A 27935-nucleotide genomic window follows, 5' to 3' on the forward strand; every position below is an offset into this window, starting at 1 on the left:
CGTCCTCTCCTGAGGAAGCTCGGTAGTCGCCCATCAGTGATAATTCTGACAACGCAACTCGCGGCTCGCTTTTTGTATAGACGTCTAGCCCTTTCCTTAGTTCTGCCGAGCTCTTCTCGTTAGAGAGCGCGGCCTGCTTGCGGTGCGGCTGTGAAACCCTGGCCATGGCACTCAAGTGGTTACGTTTCCTCTGCTTTGCTTTGGTTTTATCTGTTGAGGATAAAATATGCTTGGCAATGCGAAGGTGTGCTGCCTGGCTCTGGAGGCGGGAGCCTGGGCATTCCCAAGCAGCTGCTTTCTCACGCCTGTAAAATTTCCGCTGTGGCCGCCAGACTGGCTGACGAGACCCCGGGACCACTGACGAGTGGAGCTGCTGCCGCACTGCTCATGGAACAAGGACCGGTCCCACCGGGCATGGAGTTAACATGGAAACATTAGTAGTCATGGCTGGAGGGAAGTAATAATTTTAAACGTTTTGTGACACTTTGCAGTGTGAAACAGGAAAAGATGTATCGTTACTGTATCCTGGGTACACTTTATAAAGATACAAATCCTAGTAATTATTACTCAGATTAGCTTAACTTCAAGGAATACCGGTGTTCCTTCCTCATAGCTTTCCTGTATTGACATATTTTCAAAAACAAATTCAGCTACAGACTCCTATACAAGAACATTTCCTTGAGCAGCTGACTTTGGTTGACATCAGTAAGATCACTGTGGTGTAGAAGCATCAGTATGCAAACCTGATTTATGGTTATTACATCTGAAGGTGTATTTTTCCTCTGAAGAGTAACTTTTGGGGCTTGAAAAGAGGTGCTGGCGTGGCTTTGTTTCAGACTGAAGGCTCAATCTGTTCCCCTCAGAGGCACCGATAGGGATCAAAAACATCTGCTGCTTCATTTGTTTTATTGTTGGATCTTGTTTCAGTTCTCTGAGATGAGAAATCAAGATTTTAGTTTTTTTAATAGTTTGCTCTGGGTTTTTTTTTTTGCCTTTTGAGAAGTGCAAAGTGCCCTGCTGGGAATAGTGACATCTACGTGAACCACAGCAGCAGCGTGGGTGGGTTGCAGTTGAGGTTGTAAGATGCCTTGGAGAGAGAGTGCCTTGTGTGCTGCCTCTGATCTGTTCTGGATGCCTCTTGGGAGTGCTGGGAGAGACTCGGGGGAGTGCTGGGAGACCTCGCGAGGATGGATACCGTTGCAGTCAGCCATACATCGCTCTGGCAGCTGCTGCAGTTCGATCCACAGTTGAAATCCCAGGACTGTCATATTGGGGATGAATTTTACATCACTGCAGCCCGGTTCAGGAAGACACTCAAATATAGGGGTTGCTTTTAAACTTCAGGCAAGCTTTGGCACTTGCTTTAAGGTAATTGTCCTGACCCAGGGCGTAAGGTTAGAGCTGAGTTCTTGGCTGAGTGGTAGAGGTAAACTTAGCTGGGGAGAAGGAGCTGCGTGTGCTGGTGTGGGGAACACACAGCATCCCATGGCAGTCCCAGTTCCCAAGACTGTCCCAGTAATTCTCTTTTCTCCAACATTTTTTTTTTTAATGATTCCTCCCTTTTGTGATTCAATAATGTGATTTTGTACTTTAAAGTAAAAAAGTGAAACTACTCAGTAGCTATGTTTCCAGAGTGTAGGTTTGAGAAAAATGAGTAAGGCTGCATTGCATCCTTAAACATTCAATGAAAATACGAATGCTCTGGAGAACACGGTAGGCTGGACAAAGCCCAGATTGTGCTGCGCTGCTGCTCCCTCGTTTTATTCTTTTAGGGCTTTGTACTTCCAACAAGAAATAAATGTGTGTTTCACAGGGATGTCATTATCAAAATAAGCATATAAAGGTTCTTTGCAAGTAAATGCTTTAAAAAAACTGCTACTGTACCCATATAAGATCACTCAAGCTATCTTGAGTGTCACTAAACTATATAGAATCACACACTCCAGTATACACATATGTGTTCGGGGGAGAATTGGAAAATTGAAACCTGTGTTGTCTGCTAATGAACAGAACCGTCCTTCCGTAGTGTAAGAGGAAAACAAGCCGCTGCGGCCAGCACTGAACCATAAATCTGAAGGTTTTCTGTTTTGTTCATAGTTCATATTAAAAAAATTTTTGAAGAAACTGAATGGTAACTGCGCCTTTATATTTTCCATGAAATCTTTTTTTTTTTTTTAAAAAAAAAGGTATGATTTTGTCCTAAATGAAAGACTTCTGTAATAGCTTAAATCAAAACGTTGCTACTCCGAATTTCTTCTTACATAGCTTTTACACTTCCATGTGACCTTAGTAGTCAAAAGTGCCTTTCTGGTTTTATCTAGCCAAGTCACTATGTCAATTTATTTTTGATGTTGACCTCACTACAATTAGTCATCACTGAAGCTACAAAATGTAGTAAGTTGGATGATACAGCAAACATGAGCCAGATCCTCAGATCTTTTGGTCTGTTACTCTATTTCTACACTTCCCTTAGTGGGCAACAGTCCTGGTCTAGGTTACAAGATTATAATGTTACTGGGTTTCTCTAGTAAACTCCATTATAACATTATAATGTGCTGCTTCTCTGATACTTCATTTTGTCTCCAGAGCAGTGAACCTCTAGTGAGAAATTTGCAAGCTGCAAAATGCTTCTTAATCCTGAATGATGATGAATTTTTGCCTCCTGCCTTCTCCAGGATGCACCAGCAGAGCACTGCCCAGGTCTGCTGGGAGTGACCCGCGGGTAAGACCATCCTGGAGGCACCGGCTTCGAGGGTGGTAGCGTAACTGAGAGAAGTGGAGAGAGCTGAGCCTGGGCTGAACACACCATGGGAGCAAACGCCTCCAGCAAGTCGCCACCCTTCGATGAAAACGAAGATGGTAAGAGCTTTTCCTAGTTGTTGTCTGGGACTGCAAAGTCCGCCAGTGCAGAGGCTGTGACTCTGAGAGTTGCCGCCAGGTCCTGTGCTGGGGTTGCAAACACTCAGACATCTTCATTAAGTAAAGGTGTGTCGAGGTCTGCGGCAGCAGCATGCCCTTGGTCTCCTGCAGAGCTGTGGTCAGGTGTCAGGTCGTCCTTTCACCTCCCCTCTCCGTGGCTGGGCACCGGGAGAATAACTGTTGGCAGAGGTTTGGTTCTGAGATGTCTCTGGGACGCTGCGAGGCGCTTCAAAGGCAGGGAAGAAATGCTGCTCTTCTGGAGGCAGCGGAGGTTTGTTCTGGAGATCACAGCACAAGGAGGACTGGTATGAAGTGTGGTGGGACGGTAGCTTGAGCAGTGTGTGTTCCCATCCCTGCTTTGGGCTTGGTGGGAGGGCCACCAAGAAAGACCTGGTCATCATCATCATCAGAGGTGGAGGTTCCTGGTGACTGCCCAGGCGGGCAGCTCTACCCGTTGGCCCTGGAAGACCGGCATGTGGATTTGGTCTGCTGGAAAAGGCAAATACATTGCTGAGAACAGTATTGGAGGCCAGTGTCACTATGCTGCCAAGATTACAGAGGCAGTCATTAAAAGCTTGTGCCATAAATATATTTCCCGTTGCATGAGTCAGCTTGATAACTGCCATATGGGCTTTCATCTAGGTGCAATAGTAAAATGAATATGTAGATAAATACAAATACACAGAAATAAAAGTAAAATATACGAGAACCTAGATAACTCATAAACTGCTGTCCCAAAGATAAGAGGACATAATCCTGATTACTGAGGACGTCAGGGGAAAAGGAAGGGACGTTGGCCAAAACCTGGTCTTCCTCATTCAGCTCCTTGAGAAAAGAGGTCTTGAGGAGGAACACGCTTTCCTTCTGGAAATGCAGTGATTATATCCCAAGTCGTGCCATTAGTGCTCGTGGCATGAAAGCCTTCTGCCCCAGGCTGTGGCCGTCCCGTTGTTCAGTCTCCGTGCGCAGCTGCTAATGCACGTGGCTGCTTGCGAAAGGGAAAAATCATTCTGCGCAGCAGCGTGTTCCCCTTGCTGTCCTGAACCATCCTGCTGTGATCTGGCCCTTCTCTGTGTGCCTCCGTTTGTCGTCCCGCACAGAAGGTTTTGCACTTTGAGGTCTGCGTTTGCTGCTGTCGCCCTCCAGGTGCAAAGGAAGCTGGCGAATTGCTCCGTCCTTGCACGCTGCGCTGCGGCGCCCTCGATGTCAGCTGCAGGTGTGTGGCTGTTCGGCTAAATTGGCTGTGGTTTCCAAATTATTATGCAACTGCTTGTGATTTTTCTTTGTTTCCCATTTTTTTTCCAGTTACTTCAGTGCAAAAGAAATCCTTGCTGTGGTGTTTTCCTGGAGATTTTATTCCTGGTGCATCTAGATGCTCAGTGTTGGCATCTCTCATAAATAACTACTTGTGCTAGCTCAGGATGACTAGTACTTTTCACATTCCTGATCACCTTCCTTGGGGTGATATGTCCTGGCTGTGAGATTGACCGTAACAAATTGAATTTTCCTAGGGGTGGCTGGTCTCTCTGCTGGGTTCGACATGCCTCATGCGGTATCAGCTCCTGTGACTGAGAAATAAATAATGCCCTGAGCAGTGCAGTGACCTGTGCAGGGTGACTGTCCTCAGGGCAGCAAATCTTCTCAGACAGGTGATTTCTTGTGACAGCCAGTTTTGTGCTTGGAAAGGGCTTGGTTTCAGCAAACAAAACCCGACAGCATGTGAAGCCCCTATTATCTCTGTGGCAAAGGGCACCGGGCTTTCCAAGTGTGAAATGCCATACCCCACGCTCCGTGCATTTGTGTGTCCTGCTGGAAGGTCAAGGGAAAGGCCCAGTCCTGACCATCTCGAGTGCTTCAGTGTTGATCTGCTGAGTTTCGGTGGGCTCAGGGGTCACCCTCGCACCCAGCTACAGCTTTCATGGCCCTGCCCAAATTTAAAAAGCGGTAGCATATTTTTTTCTTGAGTTACTCATATTTTAATGTGCTGGAGGGAGAGAAACCCAGCTGAAATGGGGATGTTCCCTATTAACTTTTCCATTATCTTAGCAAATTGGTGACCAGAGACTGTATCGCCTTAGATGCCACAATCTTGTCCTTATTAATTTCAATTAAAAGTGAAATTAATTTAATTTAAAATTGAAATTAATTAAGAGCTGGTGGGTACAGCAGGAACCAACGCAATGGCTCTTCTGCTCCGTGACACTGGCAGATCACTTCACTGGGCTGCAGCCGGTGGAGAGCAGTCCCACCTCTTTGGCTGTGCTGTAGAGAGACCTTTGCCTGGGGACCTGTATAGATAAAAACAGCAACGGTGCGAGTGGTGTAAGTGCTCTGGTGCCAGGAAGGCACCTGATTCTTCACAGCCCGAATTCCGCCTCTGGCAGTTCCGTGCTGCAGCCGCATCCACCGGCCGGGCGGTGGTCTGGCAGATGCTGCTGACTGGGACCACTGCTGGGACCCACTGCCGGGGAGGGCAGGAGGAGGCAGCATCCCGGTCTAACCGGCATTTTGCCGTTGCACTCAAAAATTGGGTCTGCTTCTCAGAGAACCGCGCTGTAATGTTCGGTGATTTCATTTCTCTCATTACCTCTCAATTTGCTTAAAAATAAAAAGAACTCTTGAAGAATACTCAGGCAGTTGCAACAAGGTGAAACCTTTTGTAAAACGGGGTTGTTAAGGAGCTGACTCGAGGGTGAAAACATCTGGATTTATATTGTGCTGTAGTTTTCTGAAGAGGCATGGGCAAATTACTTAACCCTCCTGTGCCTCTGTTCTTCAGCAGTGGGCTCCCTTCTCTTGCAGCAGCTCGGCCGTTTGCTCCGTGGAGCGTGGATCCCCTTCTGCCATGTGGAGACAGGCGGCACACGACGGGGTGGTAGGGCTCACGCCTTGATCGGCCTTCTGTTGTCCTCTGATATGCACACGTAGTCATAACGCCTCTTGCATATTCTTCCAAATTGCTGTTGCTGTAATTTGACTATTTTCCATGACACTGTGATTTTTTAAAATTTTTTTTTTAAAGATGGACTTCTCAAAGGGGCTTTCTTTGCCTGTGGCAGAAGTGGGATGATAGTATTATTTTTCTCTCAGCATTTCCTCTGAGTAGGCACACTTGTGGATAATAAGCTAGTGAGATGAAAAGAAAATGTAATGAGCAGACAGAAGGTTGGGTGCTGGAAGGTGATGTCAACTCCCGACGCAGTCAGGATGAGACAGTGTTAAAAGCCGGATTTTGTTTGTGCTGCTTCTGGGCAAAAGGGTGTGGAAAGCATCCCGAGGGTGACAGCCAGATGTTCTCCCTAGCTGGCCAAATTTGCTGAAAGATAAAGCAGAAATAGATCGTAGGCGAGGACAATGGCTGGATGAGATGGACATCATTCTGTGGTCCTTTGCCAGTGTCATCTCTATCCCACCTTCAGCTGTTCTGTCTTTAAATTGCCGCGGGACTCAGAAGAGCGTTAGACGTATCTTTGTTCCTCTGCGTGGATCTGCGCCAAGTTCAGCTCCCCGATACGGAAGGACTTGCATTATCATTCCTGATCCTGTGGTAGCACTTGTTTTCCTGAGGCTGCAGAGAAGAAAAGGAAGGGAGGAAAGGAATATGATGAAAATGGGGGAAATTACAGTGACAAAAGGAAGACAAGTTGTAACAGATGATGCGGTGTTGTGCTAGCTGTACTGAGGTGGGCAACAGGGATAGGAGGACCTGAGCCCCCCCAAAGTATTGACTTCCACTTGGCAGATGGAGTTTGGGGGCTTTGGCAGGGCTGACTTGTCTCTGATAAGTATGTTTTTTGTGTCTGGTTAGGTTCTGTATTTTTCTATCTAAATATTATTCCTCGAACCTGGATTTAGAAATACAACCCCTGCTTTCAAAATCGTACTTCATGCTCATACTTCAGTTGCTTCTTTATAGCAATTTTATTATCTTCCGTGGCATCTCTTAAACATAATTTGTCCGAGTTGGCATATCACATGAATTTTCTCTCCGAAGGGCAGATGTTTTGACTTCTTCATTGTTTTAGATGCGATCAGGCAGTGAAATGAGGCTTGTCAAATTTGTAGATGTAGATTCAGGATGAAGAGCATATGTTTGGTTCCTGATTTGGACACCACAAATTTCAGTACTCTTTGGAAGTGAGACTCCGGATTGGCTCACTGTGAAAACTGGGCATGGTAGGAAAGGTAAAACAGAGAGAGCTTAAAATGTGATCGTACCTAGTCTGAGAGCCTGAAATAAAAAGTATGCAATTCAGCTTTCTTACAACCAGCTCAGTTATAGACCTGTGTTTAAAATGTTAATGAAAACATTGATATTAAAAGACATGGGGGTAGAGAGTGTTAGCAAGTTCACGAAAGCATTCCTATTAAAAGACAACAGAGAGAGAGGGTGTTAACATCCAAAATCTGAGTGCTGGCTTAACTCCTCTGGATTTGCAGGTGTTCCAGATGTTAACGTCCAGCTGGACCTCGGCGTTTCGTGGTCTGCCCCACTCTTGCAGAACCCCACGCCGGGGTCCCAATGCCTGAGACCTGAAACTCCCCTCTCCCCGCAGTCGTGGGCTGTGTTGTATGGCATATACAGCTTCTGCAGCAAACCTCTCTCCATAGCCGGCACAGAGGGTTTCTTTCCCCCCTCATTTGTCCCTGCAGGTGATGAGCATCTTCACTCTCCCTTTTTATTCTACCCTTCTTTCAGGTGGTCTAACTGGTAAACAGATCTAGTTAAACTCAATTGTTATCAACTTGTATTTAGCTCTGATATTTGCAGCTGCTGTTCCAGGTTTGAAAAAGGGTTTGTGTTCCTAAAAGCTGGTCTTTTTTCCAAGCACTGGAAACCATAAACTTTGCTTCGGTTAGATTGTGGCGTCCTACCTGAAAAGATAATGGCGATGAAAAGGACACATTTTTTAATATAGGATGTGTGTTTTAAAACATTATTCTGAGAATCAGTTACCCAGTGGGTACTACATTCCTGGCCAGGTACGCAGTGGCTGTCTTCAGCCTTCTTTTTTTGGAGAAAGTTTGGGCAGGCTCAGTGGACCGCATGGCTGAGGCAGTTTGGTAACCCTCATGCATCATGTTTATCTTGAATGAAACCCAGTTTGCCTGGTTAATTTATTTGCAGAATGCATGCATTACGTTAAAAAAAATAATTCCACTAGCAAAGTATGAGTACACTTCCCTACAGTCGTGTTGTGGCAAGGATCTAGTAAGTGTCTGTCCTGTTATCCTGGTGTTAGCTTAGAGGCAGGATGTGCCCCGAGGAAAATCGGTTTATTTCTGACCGGTATCATGCACAAGTCTGTAACAAGGAGGATTCATCTGTTGCTGTGGCAGAGTGATTAACAACAGCTTCCTTGCTAGCAATCTCATCTGATAAAAAGCTTTGGGGAAAAACGCTTCTTGGTTTCTGTGCCTTTCAGTTCAGTTAATGAAGAAAGCAGCAGATGACAATTATGTTGAGAGCTGCACTTTTCAAGACAACCTGTGGTCTCAGAAAGCACACAGGGGGAGAGCTCTGTAGCCTGAAGGACAAGTTGCTCACACACCCGTGTCTCTGTGAAAACAAGACTTTGAACTGTCTGTGCCTGTTGGCTCCCCAGACGACCGGACCCGTGGTGCGTGGGTCCAGCACTGGCACAGCCAGAGTCCGAGCACGTCCGAGCTCTCTGCTACAGTAAGAGCTGTCTGGGAAGATTTGAGCAGGCTATAGCCCGGTCCTCCTGCTCTGCTGGAGCTGGAGTGGTGGGCCATGGCAGAGCAAGGGCACCGGGGGGCTCGGCAGACTCAGACCTGTCTACTCGGGGATGGTGCGAAGGTACCTGAAGTATTTCAGGTCAGCATGAGAGGGCCACACGAGTGGCACCCAGGGGAGCTACCAGGCAGGGCTTGCATGCAAGCTATCCACTTAGAGCCTGTGCCTTGGACGGACCCCACTGGCAGCCCGCGGCGAGCACCAGGTCAGCGCTGGTAGCGCAGCCCAGCCTGTGGTTTCACAGCCTCGGGCTGCAGACCGCGGCCTTTCTCTGATGCCTCGAATGAGCGACTCGGTGCGGTTTGGCTGAGCCACCAGTGGCCGGTTGAGGAGTGGGTCCCTGAGCATCCCCACCTTCCCTTAGCTGATGGCTGCTGGGCACAGCGCTGCGGCACCAGCATCTTGGAGAAGCATTAGCTGGTTTCAGAGCATTCAACTCCGTAATCGTTGCTGTGGTGCCTTATCCAGCAATCTGCAGCAGGGTTTGAACCCAGTACAGTTAATCTGTGTTTGCTGTATGGTAATTTGATTTGCTGTTTCTCTCGATCTATTTATTGCCTGAGATGAAACACAAGCAGCTTCATCCTGGCTGATCAGAAACACTTGATAGGTAGAGTCCTTCAGATTAGCACTTAGAAAACATCCTCCCTTGCTATGCAGATGTCCACCTCCCAGCTCCATCTCCAGCTGGAGGCCAGAAGGTGAAACGAAATGCCTGTTCACATTCCTCCCTCCCTGTTTCAGTGCATGGTCTGCAAAGCCGCTGCTCTTCTGTTTCCCTTCTGAGCAGAAGCAGCCATTCTGGATGCTGAGTGGCAGCGAAGCTTGCATCCAGAGCTGCTTGCACCGTTATCGAACAGTTGCCTAGAATAGCACAAGGATACGAAGATCCAGCTGCCCATTTACATCTTCTCATGGTACAAATGTTTGATGGACTAAAATTCTCTGCATTTGGTTTCACCAGGAACAAGATGAGGCTTTCACGTTTAAGGGGCAGGGTAGAGTGGAAACATTCCCTTGATGGTTCCTTGTCTGATCTGCCATTGACAAAGGCTGACCCAAGGAACTTGCCTTTGCAACTGGACTGCAAAGAAAAAAAGCCTGTTAAACACCAAGTTTTAAACAGCACCCAAATCTCCAAAAGCAACAGACAGTTGCTAGACTATCCCTCATTTTTCTCAGCTGTTACCTCGTGGAGAAAAAGTAGAAATAATGGAATATCATCAAATGTTTGCTCAGCCATTTAATATTTGAATGTTTGCTCTTTCTTGTAGTCACCTTCGACCATTTTGAAATTTTGCGAGCTATTGGGAAGGGCAGCTTCGGGAAAGTAAGTATTTTGTGAACTAATCACCATTTGGACAACTGGAAATGTAACTGACTGAGAAATGGGCGAATTAGAGGCTCACATGAGAGTAAAGAAATAAACACCTGCATTGTCAATGAGCTTTGACCTGAGCTTCAACTCCTGGTAATCAAGAAGGAGTCAGATCCTTATTCCTCATCCATTCCATAGCCACAGATTATATTACAGGAGTCTAAAATGAGAAACTGATAAATCAAATGAGCTGAATTTCATTGTGTTTCTGGATAAGCATTTTCTAAGATTTCCCAGCAAATCAACGCTGAACATCACGATGCATCTTTAATAAAGAACTACAGTCAACATGAAAGGCCTGGCAATTTTTTAAAGAGGATATTTCTCTGTGAAACACAATGTTTGTTATTAAGCATCAGGCTTTGGTCGTATGTTTTATTTTTATGCTGTTTTGGAATCCCCACTTGTACACGCTGACAGAAGTCTAGAAGGTCATTTGCCCCTTCATGTAAAGGCACGCTCATGCCAGAAAAGGGGGGGTGCCTTAGGTGCAAAGTGTGACAAAAATGCCTAGACAAAGAGATTTATTTGGTGGCAAAAGAAGAAAGGTTGACTGAAACTTTGCAAATTCATCCCAAACTCATAAACTGTTGTGGAAACAAATCTGAAAACCCAGTCTATTTTGTTTTGTGCTCTTACAAACTCCGAGTCTTTCATTGAAGCAACGTTTCTTTCTAGATTTGATGAAATATAAGAAAGGTTAAAATTCAAACCCCAGTACCCCTCAAACAAAGCCCAAGGTTCATTGTGAGCTGAATGAAACTTATCAAGAAGGGGGAGATCAGGTGCTGCTCCCCAGTTTCTAACCTGTAGTTCTGTGTTAGAGAGGACTCTTCCAAACAGTAACTGATGTGAGAGGGATGGACATGACCAAGATTAGTTAGTGCTATTAAATAAAATGTTGACTCATGTGCGATTCCCTATCTCCTGTCTTTGCAGTGATAAATCCCTTCCCCACAGCAATATTTCTTCTTTGGCCGAAAACTGGGTGAGCGATTTACTGGTGATGTCCAGTGTTGCAGCGTCAGTGCATGGAACTGTGACTTGGCAGTGTGGACTTTGCTAAAGCCACAGGAGAATGCTCGTGTGACCGTGTTTTACCTGCCTAAATTTGCTGACAAATCATCTCTGATTTATCCCTTGTTTTGCTCACTTAGGTCTGTGTTGTGCAGAAGAACGACACCAAGAAGATGTATGCCATGAAATACATGAATAAACAGAAGTGTGTGGAGCGTAATGAAGTGAGAAATGTTTTCAAGGAGCTGCAGATTATGCAGGGCCTGGAACACCCCTTCCTAGTTAATTTATGGTAAGATATTGCTCCTTTGCTTACTGGCTAAGTCAGTTAGAGACATCTTTGAGACCAGACTTGCCCATTTCTCTGCTGCAAGCCGGTGTCCGGAGCCGCTGGTGTGTTGTCTCCTGCAGCGTGACGGGCGCCGTGCCGCCCGCTGAGACGTGGACGTGGGTCTCACTGGTGGCGGGTGGGCGCCCCAGGCCCTGTCTGCAGGGTGAACAGCAGCGATTGCCTGGGATTGCTCTGGAGGATGCAGGTGTGTGCACCATGTGCGGGTCCCGTGGTTCTTCGTCGGAGGTGGGACTCCTCATCTGTTCCACTGACCGGGGCTCTGGTTTAATTAAACAAGAAGTTATCTCTCTTGTCCCTCGAGACAAGCACAAGAGAGTTTATTCGTGTGTTCCCTTGTGTTTTCTTCCTAAGCAGATACTGCTCATTACCATAACCCGGTTTTATTTAATAGTGCTCTTTTGCAACAAACAGCAGCTCCCAGGACCACACAGTAACAGCACAGGATCGGCAGCCAAGCAGTGCTCTGTTTGCAGGGTTTCCCTTGGCAGTGCTTTCTTCTCATCACCTCTCGATTCTGATTTTGTGGTTTATTTTGTACTTTAAATAGCCTTCCTTGACACCTTATTGATATTTGACTGAATTGATGCTAATCAGCAAAGATAAAAGCAATTTATCATTGAATTTACTGACAGAAAAATAATACAAATCAAATTTTACTGCAGAAACCCATATATCTATTGCAGAAATGTGTACATGAAAGTCTCTTTCCTTTAAGAGTACCTGATAAATGCAACCTACTTGCTCTGGTTCTAGTCCTTTTTCAGCCATTAGCAGTGGGATTGACCAGTTGAGTGATAAAAGACACACTAATTCTTCCCCCTTCGTTTGATTCAGCATGTTTTCCTGCATTGGGGCAGTAGAAAGGAGTTTTAAATGACTCTATTACTGTTAGAGTCTGCAGGTTAATTTTGTTAGGACATCAGTAACATTTCAAGTGGTGTGGTCTCACACACCATGTGATGCAGTGGCCAATATCCTGTAGTTAGAGGATTCCTCTGGGATGGTGGGTAATTACATTTATTGGACATTGGATTTATTTTTAGAATGAGGTAGATCTTATCAATGCTAAGCACAAAAATGAGGCTAAAAGACATTGAAGATCACAAATCTTTGAATGACTTTGTGATCCTTTTTGAAATCTCCTGTAACTTGAATGCTGTTAGGTGAACTCTCATGATTGTGATGGTATTGTCATTCAGTGTTGTTCTAACTAGGGTATGAATGAGAACCATGCATCTAGACCTCCCAGAGCTTTGGTCATACCTCCAAACTTTGCTATCCTACTTGAACAAGCAGTTCCAGGCAAAACTTACTCAGCAGCTTAGAACTAAACAGCATATGCGTATGTATAGACCTGTACAGAGCAAATCATATGAGTTTCCCTACTCCTGTTCTTACCACATCATCCCTGGCCTTGGGTATAGCCTTCAGCTTTCCTGCACTCTGAATGGTACACAGACGACAAGCTTCATGTGGAGTAATATTCTGGTTTGTGGTGCTTCGTGTCACATCAGGAAGCTGGTGTATCAGTAAGAAAAAAATCCATGAGAAGAAAAGCTCATAGCTGATTGTTAGACTGTCTCAAAGGGGCACTTGGTAAATAGTCACATCAAATGAGGTCACTTAAAGAGGAATGGCAGATAGCAGATTCATCCCCTGTTGTGTTGAGCAAATGGGTTTGTTAACAGGGTGCTGCCAGGAGAACCAGAGCCTGGCTGTGAGTGCCTCTGGTGCACAGTCTACTGGCTGTGAGTCTGGGCAGGGCTGTGCATGCTGGTTTAGGGCTCCTCTCTACATTACTCCTATGGTCAGTTCCCGTGGGTGCTCAGAGAAGACGAAATGTCCATCTTGAAGAGTTGAGTGTGAACCCCAAGGGGAACAGATAGCATTTATCCACAGCTCCAAGCTGGATTTCACTGCTATGTTGAGTTACCCATTACTCAGCCAGGTGGGACTTGGCAGCAAGTGAGGGGATCTTCCAAGATCCCTTGGAGGGATCTCACGTATGTGAGTGTTGGCTGGGGCAGCGTTGGTTTTATGGACGATTTTCACAGTGCCAGCACAGACGTGGCGTGGGTTATTTCTGGAGCTGCACTGCTCCATAGTCGAAGTGGGAGCTGTTTGAGTCGCTGCCTGTGGCCGTCCTCTGCTGATGGTGTGCAGTGGGTGCAGCCGCGCCGTCTCCCTCTGCACGCGTCCTAAGTGGAGGCATTTCATTAGCTCGCAGCCGCTGGCACCAGCTGTTAGCTGCTCAGCAGATGAAGCTGGTGCGTGCTGTACGCTGCCCAGAGATTCGGGAAGCAGGCAATAAAATAAAAACCCGTGGCCCACACCTCCTGGGCCCTTTCTGGTCCAGGCTGTCAGTCACTGCCACTCGTATCCCACGATAAACTCACCTCAGAGCTGTGCCCGACTGCCAGGCTCCGTCCATCTCCCTTCACAACCCGTAGAGGGAGGAAATTAGCAGCAAGCTGCGTTAGAGTAATGGGTTTGGGGAGGTTTGGACGTGGCTTTGTTTTTGAAGTGGCTGATAGTAGCAAGTCCGACATAAAAACTTTGGGTTCCTCTTCTTCTCGTGGGCCTGCTGGTAGTTGTTCATACAGGCTGCTCCGACTCTGTTATGGATCTGAAGCTAAATTATTGTCGTCTCAAGTATGACAATAGGAGTTTAGTCACAGTGGGAAACGGAGCACGGAAAGGTCATGAAATTATTATTGCTCAAGTGAAAAGGTTCCAAGAAATGATGACTATTCCCAGAGGTACCACGTGTCCGTTTATAACCTGTCTTTTTTCAATGTTATCCTTATTGAACCGTGCTTGTACCATTTTAGGTACTCATTCCAGGATGAAGAAGATATGTTTATGGTTGTAGACCTGCTGCTTGGAGGGGACCTGCGTTACCATCTCCAACAAAATGTGCGGTTCCAAGAAGGCACAGTGAAACTCTTCATCTGCGAGCTGGTGCTGGCCCTTGACTATCTCCAGAGCAGGCACATCATCCACAGGTCAGCTGGGGACCTCATAGCTGGACTTCTGCTGGTAGACTGCAGTAAGGACAGACTTGTTCCTCTTTGACATGAAAGGAGAAATAGAAGCTTAAGAGCTAACCGAAATATTCTTCTACATACGTTTGCTTTTGTGTAAAACACTAGGCTTCCCAGAGAAAAGCATTTCATGTACAACAGAGAGCATCTTACTTCTCCCTCTGGGATAGTTATGATATAGCAGATTTGATTTGTTTGCTGATCCTGCAAAAAACTGTCTCTAATAGGTTTAATTAGCTGTAGCTCATTAGTACCCATCCTGGTCCAGGGAGGGTAGGCACCAGCTTTCAGAATTCCCCTGCTGTCACACTCGAAGATGTCTCCCTTTTGCTCCCCACTCTGTACTGCACTGAAGGACAAGGAATGGGACCAAACACAGCTCTCTTCTGTATGAGGTTAAATCCCTTTCTAGAAGTGGTGAGAGTTTCTTTTTGGCCACCAAGATTTTTCATGGCTAGTGAAAAAATATTTGAGCTCTTCCCACACCTTGGAAGACCTGCAAAATAAGAGAGGAGGTGGAGCTTTTCCCTGGTTGGAGAGGCAGGGTTTGGCTCCGGACGGACAGACATGCAGCCGCTTCCTACCGCAGTACTGGGGGGTGCAAACTCGGGGGTCCAAGGGTTTTGACCTGGTAGCTGCTAACAGGGGGTATGAATAGGGAGGGACTAGCAGAGGGTTAATAAAGACGGGGAGAAAATTATCTCATTTATAAATATCATTCCCAAAGAGCATTCTTGTGAGGTGTAAAAATAAAGCATGGTATGAAATCTAAAATTGAAATGATCCTGGTTGTCAGTGGGGGAAGGAACACGCTATTGAAGAGCTGGTGAAGATTAATGCTTGTTCGTGTCTGTAGCGTTTGGCTGCCGTTTCTGAGATGTGAAAGCAGAAAGGCTGATGCTTGGCGTGCCTGTAGCATGCCCTCCGCAGCTGTGGAGAGCCCCAGAGCACCGGAGCGGTTGGAGCCATCCTTGGGGATAGCTCCCGCTTTCTCAGGAGTCTCACCTTTCATGCTGCTTGTTTTGTTTTATACCTGCATAGCTTTCTACCCTGATGCCCCTGATCTCGGCAGGCAGGCCGTCCCAGCGGGCACTGCCGGGGTCTGGGACGCGAAGCCGGCGTGCGGTGACAGGGACGTTGCGCTGGCCCTCTCCGCCGGGCGCCTGCTCACCGGCACCAAGTGATGGATGAGCATGAATTAAACATCATGAAATGCAGGCTCGGCTGTCTCTGTCCTGGGCAGCGAGGGGTAAATCCTCACACTGTTGGCTTGGCCTGAACAAACTGAGTGGGGCACTGGCACATAAGGGGAAGCACAGGGAAGAAATCCTTCTCTATTAGTAATGATGTGTTACAATTAGTGGTAGTGCTTGTAGGACTAAGGGGCTACAGGTTCAGTGCTGCGTGAGGAGACTGTTCCTCATCATGATGAAAGAAGTGATCGCTGCGGGAGCACAGGGTGCCGGGGGGCTACGGTCCCCGTTCTGAGCCATGTCCCTGCAGTCGCGTGGCCGTCGGCATTGCCGAGGGCTGGGCCCGCATCCCGCTACGGCTGCAGAGTAAGGGCTGGTGGGAAGAGGACAGCCAAAGGGCAAACTCCTGGGATTTCCCAGAGGGTTATTTGTAAATAGAGGTGGGAGAAGCTAAAGTTTAGGCTGCAGTGTGTATTTCAAGCAGCTAGATGTGTTTAAGGTGAATTGAGTACAACAAAACATGTATGGCAGTCTGTAAAATTTGCAAGTTACTTAATTAACACTGTAACCCAGTGGGACAGGATTAGATTGATAAAGTCACTCAGCTGAGTCAATTACATTGCAACATCTGTAACAGGGAACATCAGGAGACAGGCAAGCAATTGCTTATTTTGTCTGAACAAAGCTGTGCAGAGACAGCAAACACAGACTGATGCCTGGAATTATTTCCTACCTACACCTAGAAGAGTGGGAAATACTTGTTATTTTTTTTCAGACTAGGAAAGGTATAACCAGTTTATAAAAAATAAATATACAAATAATCAATAAACAAAATTATCTTTGTTCATCATTTGCATCCTGGGAATGATCTCACTGTGCTGGTATAATTCCATAGGCTGCATACCAGACTGAGTGAGATCAGAAAAGGCCCCAGTGGGAGACAAAAAAAAAAAAGAAAAAAGAAGTTGAAAACTGGATGAGAAATGAAAACCTGTCTTTATGGTTCATTTCAAAGATTTGACAATATTTTTCTATCAAGGGAGTCAAAGAATCCATTTTTTTCAAACTCTTTGCTGAAAAGTTTCTTCAAGTTTTTGCTTAAACTAGTGTTTTCTCAAAAATACCAAGCGTGGCATCACCATTTTTCACTATCAAATACAGAGCTTCTGATCATCCGGACTGTTTGGCTCTCACCTGTGGCACAGTTTTGCTGTGCTTATGGGGAAAACCAGCCACTTTCCTGAAGCCAGCCTCTTTATCTCTTGATAAAGGCGCCTGTCCCTGTGCTTACCTGTGTGATGGGAGATGGCACGAGGAAGGTAACGGGTATTTATAACCCACTGGAAGTAGTTTAGGTGAGAAGATGCCAGAGAACTGTAAGCTCTTACATGATAATTAGATATGTTGTCTTTTTTTGATTCCAGGTGGCTAGGTGAATTCAAACTTTATCTTAGTCATTGCATTTTTAAAGATAAAATCCTAAACCTGCTCATTTCTTGACTTGGAATGCCTGGGCCTGGTGGGAAGCCTCAGATCGGTACAGGGTTATTGGACACGTGCCTGCCTTGTGTATGCGACAGTCTCCTTACGGGGCATTAAATTGCCAGGTGCCTGGCTCAGGCTGATAGCACGTGAATGGGGACTGATGTAATGAGCTCATTAAAACCAGGTAATGTCATGTAAAGTCACTCAGGTGGATACAGTAGGCGTATTGGGTGTATGTTTTCTCTCTTCAATGGAAAACATTTCCCTGCAGCATTGCTATAGGATTATTATTTGGGGGTTTTGGTGTTTTGTTTTGTGTTTTTTTTTTATTCAGGAACAAAACCTGTGGGGAACCCATTTGTTTCTAGAACAAAGATGTTAAAATAATTGATTTTTGCTGAATAAATGGGGAACAGCTCTCAATATAGTATTGAAGCAGATTAAGGAGGAAAAAGATAAAAAGAAGTTCTAACGTAGGTGGACTACCTGAGTGCTGCCAGTCCAAACCACAGCAGCCTTCACAGGCAAAGCCCTGTACCACCGTTTCTGCTTTTGTTTAATTAGTCACTCTTGTGCCTAAATCGAACCCTGCAGGAACAACAGAGCTAAAGAGCCCCAGCAAAGACACCTTCCAGGGCATGACATCTCTGGAAGTGTGTCCCTCCAGAGCCTGGGCTTTCCTAAAGTGTCTGCAGCTGTGTTTCATGTCACTTTTCTAGGCTAATGTCTGTCTCCCTTTCTCTGCCTTTTTTCTTAGAGACATCAAGCCTGACAACATTTTACTGGATGAGCATGGTAAGTGCCAGTTGCTTTGTGGTCATGCATATGCACAAAAGCAGAGTCAGAAACAGGACATCCAAGTTAAAGTTTAGGTGCTTGCTGTTTTCCTTGTTTTGTGTTGCTTTCTCTCCCTCAGTCCAGTTAGGAACGGGACCATCCTTTCATGCTTTGGTTGCTGTCTTTTGCTTTTTGAGTGGCAGCATCTTGTACCTTCAGGGCACTGGGCACCCTGTGATGCTGCGGTATTTCTGGGGGTGTCTTAGTGTTTAACCAACGCCTCCTCTGCCTGACTGACCTAACGGTGTCCCTAGAAGGCGCTGGCAGGGACAGCACATTTTGTGTTGCTTCTGGTCAATTGCCTAGCAGACCTTATTTTAAGACCTTCTTGGCTTTTGCTTAAAACTTACTCAGGATGTAATCATTTCATCGGAAGTGCTCATGCAATTGCAGGCTGTATGTAACGTGTACTCACAGAGTGAATTATGGTTGAATAGATCTCTTCATTCAGGTATTTTGTTTTTCCTTGAGCATTTGACATTGGAAGGGAGCTCCGAAGAGGATGTGGGACTGCGTATATTATAGATGTTGCCATCAGTTTTTCTTTAGTCTTTTTCTCAGGCAAAACCGTAACTAAATTCTTGCATTACTCTCTAGACACATTTCTTTTTGTCCTGGCAGAGCTCTCACAGTGAAGAGTTGTCTGATATTTATTAGTTTTTAACTCATTAGAAAAACACTTTGTCATGTCATATTTTTTGAAAAATCCATGTAACTGGCTTGTTGTGAGAAATCTTCATTAGCGAGGCACTCAAAGAGAAAAAGTCGGTGCAGGGACAAGGCATATCTGAATTCATTATCACTTCAGAGGCTGTAATAGAGATGCTGAAGCTCATGAGGAATTGTGTGTGACAGGGGTTGCCTGGCAGCACCCAAGCACCGACTCTACCCGTTTTGCATATGACCTCTAATTTCAAAGTGCTAGCTAATTATTTATTTAGGAGCTGTCAGCCAAGCTGCTTCTGCCTCCAAGTGCAGTAGCCTCTCTCCTGCCTCACTCAGTACTTCTCCTGCTGTTGCCTCGTGCACAGACCGATGCGGAGACCTGTCCTCCCTTCCACCCGTGTCCACCGATGCGCTGTGGGCCTGCTTGGCGAGCTGGCGCCAGGCTCCTGGCTCTGCCGTGGCTCCGTGGCCGCCCTCCCAGCCAGCGCTGTGCGGTGCCGGTGTGGGGGTGCGCCCGGTCAGTCCTCACCAGCGGATGATCTCGGGTGACCTGACCTGTCACCATCTTCCAAGAACCTCTGTGCCCCGTAGGACTGGGGTGACACAGCCACCCGAGAGGGAGCTGGGAGTGCTAGAGCCATGGAAATGTAGGTCAGCATTCCCCAAAGAGGGAAAAAACAGAGAGGAAAAAGCTCTGTTTGTCTCTGCAGTTGCATTCAGCTCAGCAGGACGTAACCTGCAAACTTCTATAATGACACTGCAATTTAGGTTGATTTTTGAGCCTATTCTCTGCTCGCTGTGATGTTTTAACTGTCTGCTGCAGAGGTTTCAGAGTTATTTTCTGTGGATGTACCCTTGACTTCAGTGTCCTTCTGACTATGACTTGCAGTGTTTCTTTCCTTCATCCATGGCAGCAAAGGTGTGTCCTCGCCTGCATACAGAAAGCTTTGTTCATACAGTTCAATTTTTTCTTGTCCCCAGAGCAACTGTTATTGTAGCCACTTACTTATATTTAGCCTAGTAGATTGTGCTTGTTTTTCAGTATCTCTTTCAAAAAAAATGGGATGGAGCTGCAGCTCCCCATTCTCTCTTCTTTCCCTTCATCAGGCTTTCACAACTGTGATCACGAAATATATGCTATTTGCTAACATCAATTTTTTATATTGTTCTTGATTGAGACCAGTCCCCTGAGAGTATGAAGCACCTGAAGACCTTCAGCAATCAGACTTCAGTCCTTCATTTTTTAGACTCTTCTTGCCCCCTAACTCTGCCCTTTGCCCCATCGTCCTTTCCAGCTGTGAAGTATCTTTCCAGCTGTGACTCCTTCATCCTTTCAGATTTACATATTGGAAGGAGCCCATGTCTGTTACAAACCGCAGCACTCTTTTTGCTGGTGTTAATCACCAACAAGGCTGCAGGAGCCCTTGTGTACATCATCTGATCTTTGTGTAGGAGGCTGGTTCAAGTTTTTAATAGTACAAATGCCTCTCATGATGCCACATGTTGAAATGTGTTGTCCTGCTGCTGAGTGTCAAGAACTTGACACACACCTCATGCATTTGCCTCTGTCACCCTGTGTTGAAATGTGTTGTTCTGCTGCTGAGTGTCAAGAACTTGACGCACACCTCATGCATTTGCCTCTGTCACCCTGGTCGGTGACATTCTCTATTACCATATCAATTTCAGCTAAGAAATTAAAGTGAGCCATGAATAAGGTGCAATATTGGGCAGATGTCTTTCTATGCAATAACTAAAGCAGTTGTTCAACATCAGAGCTTGGGATCAGGTCCCACAATGAAAAAATCCTCAGCAGATGATCACCTTCAACAGTCATTTGAAGCACAAAGTGATTTCTGCCTTTAATGGTAAGTCTATTGATTTGACTCAATGACAGCACAGCTCACCTGGGAATAAAAGAATGTAACAGATGGCAGTTTCCAGGAATTGTGACTAATTCATCAGGAGTTTTTGGCCAGGTCATTTGTCTAATAAAATTGAAGAAAAGCTCAGTTTTAGCTCTAGTAAAACTGAGTGTTATTTTGCAAGAGCCCCATAGTGGCTTTGCTCAGTATTATTTCCTGTACCACTGCCGTAAGGTTCTCGAGAGCAGTGCTAAAATGGGTCAGGTCATGCCAATGCAGACACTGCCGCGTAGCCCGTTCGCTCTCTCATCTCCAATAAGAAAGTTACGGCACAGTCTGTGCAAGAGCCTCCATGCTCCACAGCTCCTCATGTCTCTAGTTTCATATTCTTTAAAATGTTATAAGGCTTCTGCAGATTCGGCTAAGATATTTTTTGCACAAAAGATGCTCTAGAAAGGTGAAGGAATTATGTAGTAACAGAAGTGCAGAACATAATAATAACATTCTTTGCCTTAATGCAGAACCAAAGGCTTGATTTGAAAGTGCCAATTTCAGGCAGACAGGATGAGCGTCGGGAAGGACATGGTGCCCAGAGCACAGCTCTGGCTGTGCTGTTTCCAAACTGCCTGCAGTTAGAGATGCTGAGCGATCTGGAAAACACGAGCCTTAAAGTTTGACCCTAAAGCCCAGCAGCAACACCCAGCACATCCCTCTTGGTTACTGGTAGCTCCCATCCCTGGTCGCCCAGTCCACCCCGTTCTGTAACGCTGCCGTCGCTGTTCAGCCTCCTTGTACTGTCCGGAGCCTTCTTTCCTCAGCCTCATTGGCTTGATTTGGTAATTTTGCAAGTGGGCTAGTTTATAAAACTTGTGATTTATTTGAAGTGAATCATTTAAAAGATGCATCCAGAGAAAGGCATGTTTCTGCTTAGAATATCAAATTCTTAATAAGTCTTTATGATTCATATTTATGAAAACAGCTCCCCATAAAGTGGAATGAGAGCTAGAGATGAAAGGAAAAAAAATGCAAGGACGTAGAGGATGTATCCAGACAAGACAGTTGTATGTCATTCTTTTCTCTCAAGTACTCCCCAGCAATGTAACGCCCGTTCTTTAGTGGGCAGACTGAAGAAGAGAGGGCCCAGCTGATTCTGTAAAGCGGCATAAGCAGCGCGGAGGGACGTGTGCTCTTGACAGGTTGGTCAGGCACCGTGTGAGAGGTGAGCTCTGACACCTCAGTCACCCTCTCCCAGCAGTGCCCGGGGCTCACCAGGGGGACCTCAAGTTTTCCTTTCTTCCTTCAAACTCAAGCCTGACGAGCACTGCAGGTTTGATAAGGAAATCTGCGTCTGGTGGGACTTGCAGCCCAGAGAGCCCACAGGGGCAAAGACAGGTCCCAGCTGAACGGGGCTGTTGTCAGGTCGCGGTCCTGCTGAGCTGTACCTGCCCTTTCCCTGCCTGAGGCAGGCTGATGGTGGAATACGAAATCGCTGAAAAGCTGGATGGTAACTTCACGGGGAGGGGCTGAGGGGTGTGTTCATCCTCACCAGATGCTGACAGGTAGAAGTGGTTGCGGCACGATCCAGAGCCTTCTGGATAAGTGTCATGTCTGCATGGTCTGTGTGCCTAGCAGTAGTGTCGGGAGGCGTAGGGACGAGGGCTCGGTGCCAGGTGGGAGCCAGTGCCTAACAAAGAGGTGGTCCGTGTCCCTGGAGACTTACAGCCCAAACGCTGAACACGCCCGGGTTTGCCCAAAGCGTGGCAGGCCGTGTGCTTCCAACAGTTCTGATGGGAAGCTGATCTGCTCCTAGCCTGGCTCAGCTGGAGCTGCATGCGTACGTCCAGCCATCCTCTGGAGCTGCAGACACACACTTTGGATGTGCATGCTCCAGGGTGCGTTTTGCAGCTGGCCACAGCTAATACAGGGTGTGGGCAAGAGGCTCCTATGCTTTACACACTGCACATGTCATTGACAAGACACAGGCAGGAACATGGATGTGATACCGTGTTTTTAGGTGAAATAAAAAATTCTACTTTTAGTCCCCAAATTTTCCCAGCTAGATCAGATATTTGCAGCAGGCAAGCTGGTATCACTGTTCTCATGTCACAGATATATAGGCACAATTGTAAAGATTTACTTAAATGTTTCATAGCATCCAGACAAGACAATAGGAGTTCATTACCAAAGCATCAACTTCTAGACATATAAAGGTGATGTTATTCTACTTTAACTCAAAAACTAAAGCAGCAGTGAATTTCTAGCTGTTGAAGCCAAAGACCGAGGGAAGTATTGTCATAGCATCTCCATCCGTGGAAAACTGCTGTGATTTGATCTCTGAGTTAGAAGAAACAGCAGCAATTCAGGCACCCTCTGTTGTTGCAGAGCAGGGTGATGAGTCTGCAAAACATCTGATGTTTTGATAATGAGCCCACCTTTGTCAGGGATGAGCAAGTTCAGTGCCTTAGTTAGGAGAAAATGCGTGAGGTCAGGAAGAAGAAAAGCCTGCCTGCATTTAATCAGAAGAATTAGGTTGAACTAACCTACAAGTTTCAAAGAAATTCACTTCAGTGAAGCTAGCCTTGTATTGATCACCTGTACTGCTGTACTGATTGGTCTGCTCACTGATAGGAGTTTAGTGAACAGGGAACAATAAATTAAGTGCTTGTGGAAAAAATAAGTGCAAGTAAAAGAGCAGGCACGAGCTAGGTGGAAGCATTTATTTTCTCATCCCTGCAAATCCCATCCACCTCTTCTATTTCCTTTTCAGTTTGCAGGCAGTTGTGCACGTTGTAGCAGTGATAGCAGAAACCATTCCTAACCCCCAAGCGGGTTTTCATGACGTTTGAATTTCTAGTGCAAGCTCTTTTGCTTGCTGCCAAAGGTATTTTGTTCCATTCGAGAGACATCCTCTAATGAGGAGAATGGAGAGGGTGCTTAGTACCTGGCAACACCCAAGGGCAAGTAGCTAGAAAGCCAAAATTGTCAAGGAAATTATTTTTTTTTTTTCAAAAACATAGTGGAATTTTTTTCTGTGAGAAGAGTTGAGTTCTCTTTCTCTCCCAATTTAGGAAGACTCAAAACAATCATCAGTAAATGACTTGTTGGAGAAGTCCATTTTTTTTGTTCCCAAAGGGTGAATAAGGGGATATTTGATATAACAAAACACATGGGTAAGCAGCCTGCAAGCTGAAATATTTTCCATCAGTTCTCCCACCAGAATATTTTTTTCCTGGAAACTCCTTTCCATAGAATATTTTACTTTACGTTTCTGATTCAAAGCTGTTTCTTGTGTAAAATTAAAGCAAATTAAGTTACACATAAAATTCTGTCTTTCAGGACACGTGCACATCACCGATTTCAATATTGCCACGATGCTGACTAAAGAAATACAAGTCACCACCATTGCTGGCACAAAGCCATATATGGGTAAGAACCAATGGCAATTATGTATTCTTGAATTACCATTTTCTGGGCTTGATTTGACAGCTGTGGTGGGGTACAGGTGAAGTAATTTTTGATGTGTCTGAACTGTTTTCTTCCTGGTATGTAACAAAACGCATGCGTTTGGTTAAAATGAGGAACAGCGTTGAGAGGTGCTGCAGAGGATAGAAGTCCCTCCTCAGTAACACCCTGATGCAGCTGGAAAATGTGCATCCATCTGCTGATTTCATGCAACAGACCAAAGCAAGCATACACAGATTTTGGCGCCATTACGCCATACTGTACAGTATGTTTTTGATTATAAAATAAGATAGTTGCACTCTTGAGATCTCAGAGCATTTCACAAGCAGCAATTAAGCCATGTAGCAGTGATGAAATGCTCTTGCTACCCTCGAGAATGAAAATGAAGGCTTGTATTCGGTCTCTCAGTACATTAGCACACATTTTGCACTGCTGCATCACTAGCAATTATTTGAATTTTTATATAAACTGGCTGCTTTAAAAACTAGCATTACTCTGTGTTTAAGCCAACGAGTGGATGTGAGACTTGTTTTCCTGGGCTGCAGTATCTGCTTGGCACGGTAGGGAGGACCCCATATTCTAGTGTCAGGCTGACGCAGTCGAGAGCATTGCTGCGCTGATGCCAAATCTGCATCAGAAAGAGGCGAGTGAGGGTTTGGCTCTGATCTCCACCACTGAGGACAGCATCCTGCCTTCACACAGCGGGACAGGAGGGCGGTCATATCTGGGGGCTGCAAAGCACAGTGGTGACAGATGTGCATTGCCAGTAGGAAAGCGAGGCACAGCTGGTGCAGAAGTGGCTGCTGCAATTGGAAGATAAATGCTGAGCCTATTTTTCAGTCTTTCTGAAAACCCCTGCTGTTGTACCTATGTAGCCGGTAGCAGTAGATGCATCTATTTCTGCCAGAAAGTGAAAACCAGCTGCGTGCAGCTCTGGAGATGGAGGTGTACAGAAGGGAAAGCCTCAGCCAGGCTCTGGAGGCCTGTTGAGCTGGTTCCCCAGCGCTCTGCCCACCGGCACGCGGACCTGCCGGCAGCGTACAGAGCACAGCGTTGGTGCTACGGCAACACCGTACCAGCCTCCAGGTGCCCGCGGAGCTGAGTAGCTGGGCTGGTTGCTATGTTTGCATACTGTCCCGTTCCCCTTCTTTCTTCATTTCACAAAAAGTGTAGGTTTTAGAAAGCTTTTTATCTCCAGGCAATGGTAGGGAACTAGTCCCACGCAAGAAAACTTGTCAGGCAGCTGTAGGATTGCATGGGGGGTGTTCTCCTGGGGCAGAGTGACTCTGGAGCGGGTGGATCACTCCATGGCAGCCTTGGGTCAGCTGGAGGAACAGTTTTCATCAAATCAACACACTCATGGAAACAAGACATAGAGTGATTGCTCCCTATGCAGACCTTTCCATAGTACTCAAAAAAATCTGGTGCTTTTTATTTTCCGCTTTGTGTTCACTTGCTGTCCAAATCAGTGAAGCAGCTGACTTTTCAGACAGTAAGAGACCCACTTGATACTTATCACACAAGCACAGTTAATAAACATAAAGCAAAGTAACGTTGACATACCTAGGAGGAATTGGCACCAGAGTATGCAGCTGATGAACAAGAGAGAAATACCCTGAGCTAATGCTAAAAGAACTCCTGTGCAAACGTGACACAGGAAAGTCTTTGTAATGATAAATTCAACTTTCCTAACTGAAGCAAAAACACTCAAGAGCATTTACTATACAGCTAACACAACCCCTCCCACACAAAATGCATACTTTCATATACAGTAACACTGTCTCTCAGACCTAAATAACGCAGCCTCCCTCCAGCTGTTGCACAGCCAAATCCCTTAGGGCAATTCCCCCGAGAGTCTCCTTTTTATCAAGATGACCAAGTTGACCTTTCACCTTTGCATCACCAGTGCAATCCTTTTAAAAGGAAAACATGCATGAACAGAAAGCATTGCTCCCTAGTTTGTATTTTTAGACCAAATCTTGCTTCCTAGCTCACACAAAAATCCTACACTACTTTTTTCCTTACTCTCAAAAGGGGAATTTATTGGCTAAGAAAGAGCATTTCGGTCTGTGCATCCACCCACTTCCTATTAGCCTGGTACCCTCCTCCTGGAAAGGTGTGGCGCTCAGGCTTCATTCAGTTAAAATTTGTTTTCCCTGCCAAGTGTGCAGTGCGCACTGTGTCTGCAGTTACGCTGCGTATTAACGTTTCTGAAGAGCTGCTTTCATCCACTGTGTGGGGCTGCATTTAGGCTCTGCCAGATGGAAGTACTTTAAATATCAAGAAAGAGATATGGGTGGGATGGGAACAGCTTTCCAACGTGAAGATCTACTGAGTGCTAGCTGAGGGCAGAAAGGCTTTCTGGGGGAGGTGGGGAGATACTCTCGGGCCAACTTTATGCCTAGAGTCAGTGAATTAGGGTTAGCCCTTGTTCTGAAGAACATTTACTGTGGGATAACAGACAGGCAAGTCCTGCATCAGCAAAAGGAGTTTTTTCTTTTGGGGCTTTGCGGGCAGAGAAGCAGTGAGAGATCCACGTGGAGGGGACCCTGGGGCTCTTGGTGCCCCGGGAGCGGGAGCACGGCAGTGCAGGAAGGGCTCTGTGCCAGGATGGTGGGGGTTTAGTGTACAATGTGGAAATTAATTGGGTCTGGTGAATCTCTTCGTGATCGCAGGAGTTGTATAAAGCATTCTGTAATCCAAATGGATTGGATTGTGTTTATCGAACATTAGATGTTCCAGTTACAAGTGTGATAGCACACCTGTTTCTAAAGGCCATCCCATCATTTACAGACACTAATCAATTAAGTTTTGTGACAGTCGTTTGAAGCAGGAATTATTGACAGTCCCATTTCACCGGTGGGGAGAGTAAGGCACAGAGGAGCCGAAACGCTTGTTTGGGTTTTAACACAGTAGAACATGTTTCATTATTGTGTTAGTTGCACATGTAGTTAGTCAGCAGGGTCAAGGTTTCAAGGTGTATCTGTTCCCAGGGCAGGCAAATATTGTGGGCTAGGCTGGGAACTGGGTCAGGTCTGGCTGGCACCCAGCCGGCTCAGCGCGGAGCAGGACAGGCGCTCGGCTGGTGCTGGTGCGCGGCTGCGGGGAGCGCAGCCGCAGCGGCACAGGGCTTCTCGGGGTGGGAGATCAGGGTGGGGTGTGCACACGGGTGTTTGATCTTCCCACCACGCCGAGGCTCCTCGCTGTGGGATGTTCCTGCGCTGCAGGGCTGAGGCAGCAGTCGAGGAACCTGACAAAGGCCAAAAAATAAATTGCTGCAAGGAAACCCGTGCATTCTGATTCGTGTCCACCTCAGGGGCGTTTCGGTAAAGGACTAGTCTACCAGCCATATGCCGTTGTCTTGAAGAAAAAAGCAGAAATTATCAAAGGCGTGGTAAAGGATAATACGCTAATTGGTGTCCTAGGCAGAATAGCAGGGATGCTCTCTGCGGCGTGGATCAAGCATTCTGTGTTGCTCATTTCCAGATTGCAGCAAGGCAAACTTCCCTTTTTCTGTATTTTGCAGCACCTGAAATGTTCAACTCCACAAAACCCCCTGGCTATTCCTTTGCTGTGGACTGGTGGTCATTGGGAATCACTGCCTACGAGCTGCTCAGGACCCGGGTACTGTGCGTGTGGCTCCTGTCCCCGTCCGTCTGTCTCTTTCCTTAAACAGTCTGTTGGAAGGGTTAAAGCTTTATAATAAGCATGAAAGGGCCAAGCCAAATTTAAGACTTTAAGGGTTATTACAGCATAGGAAGCAGAAGCTGTATCTTCAGCAGGGTTCTTGTGGTCACAGCTAAGAGCTCAGAGAAACTGTCGCAATACAGAATAGTGCGTTGTGACAGTTCCCCGCTGCGCCCAAGGACCTCTGGTTTGGCATAAGCTGGGCAAGGCAAATGAGTGACAACTCCTGAAGTTCGGGCTGCAATATGATTTACTTTGAGCTCCCATCCTGCAAG

General features: G+C 46.2%; 1 protein-coding gene across 1 annotated transcript; it reads left to right on the top strand.

Annotated features, from left to right (window-relative positions):
- Window positions 1-2807: 2807 nt before the first annotated feature.
- On the top strand, window positions 2808-27597 carry STK32A (serine/threonine kinase 32A; the record flags this gene model as incomplete). Its single annotated transcript, XM_009694559.1, has 7 exons — window positions 2808-2859; window positions 9952-10007; window positions 11213-11364; window positions 14256-14429; window positions 17904-17941; window positions 23848-23937; window positions 27500-27597. Coding segments are annotated over exons 1-7 (660 nt in total), but the record flags the coding sequence as incomplete, so codon positions are not given.
- Window positions 27598-27935: the final 338 nt, after the last annotated feature.

This window comes from Cariama cristata, unplaced genomic scaffold (assembly GCF_000690535.1).
Source record: "Cariama cristata isolate BGI_N322 unplaced genomic scaffold, ASM69053v1 scaffold8062, whole genome shotgun sequence".
NCBI classification, from domain to species: Eukaryota; Metazoa; Chordata; class Aves; order Cariamiformes; family Cariamidae; genus Cariama; species Cariama cristata.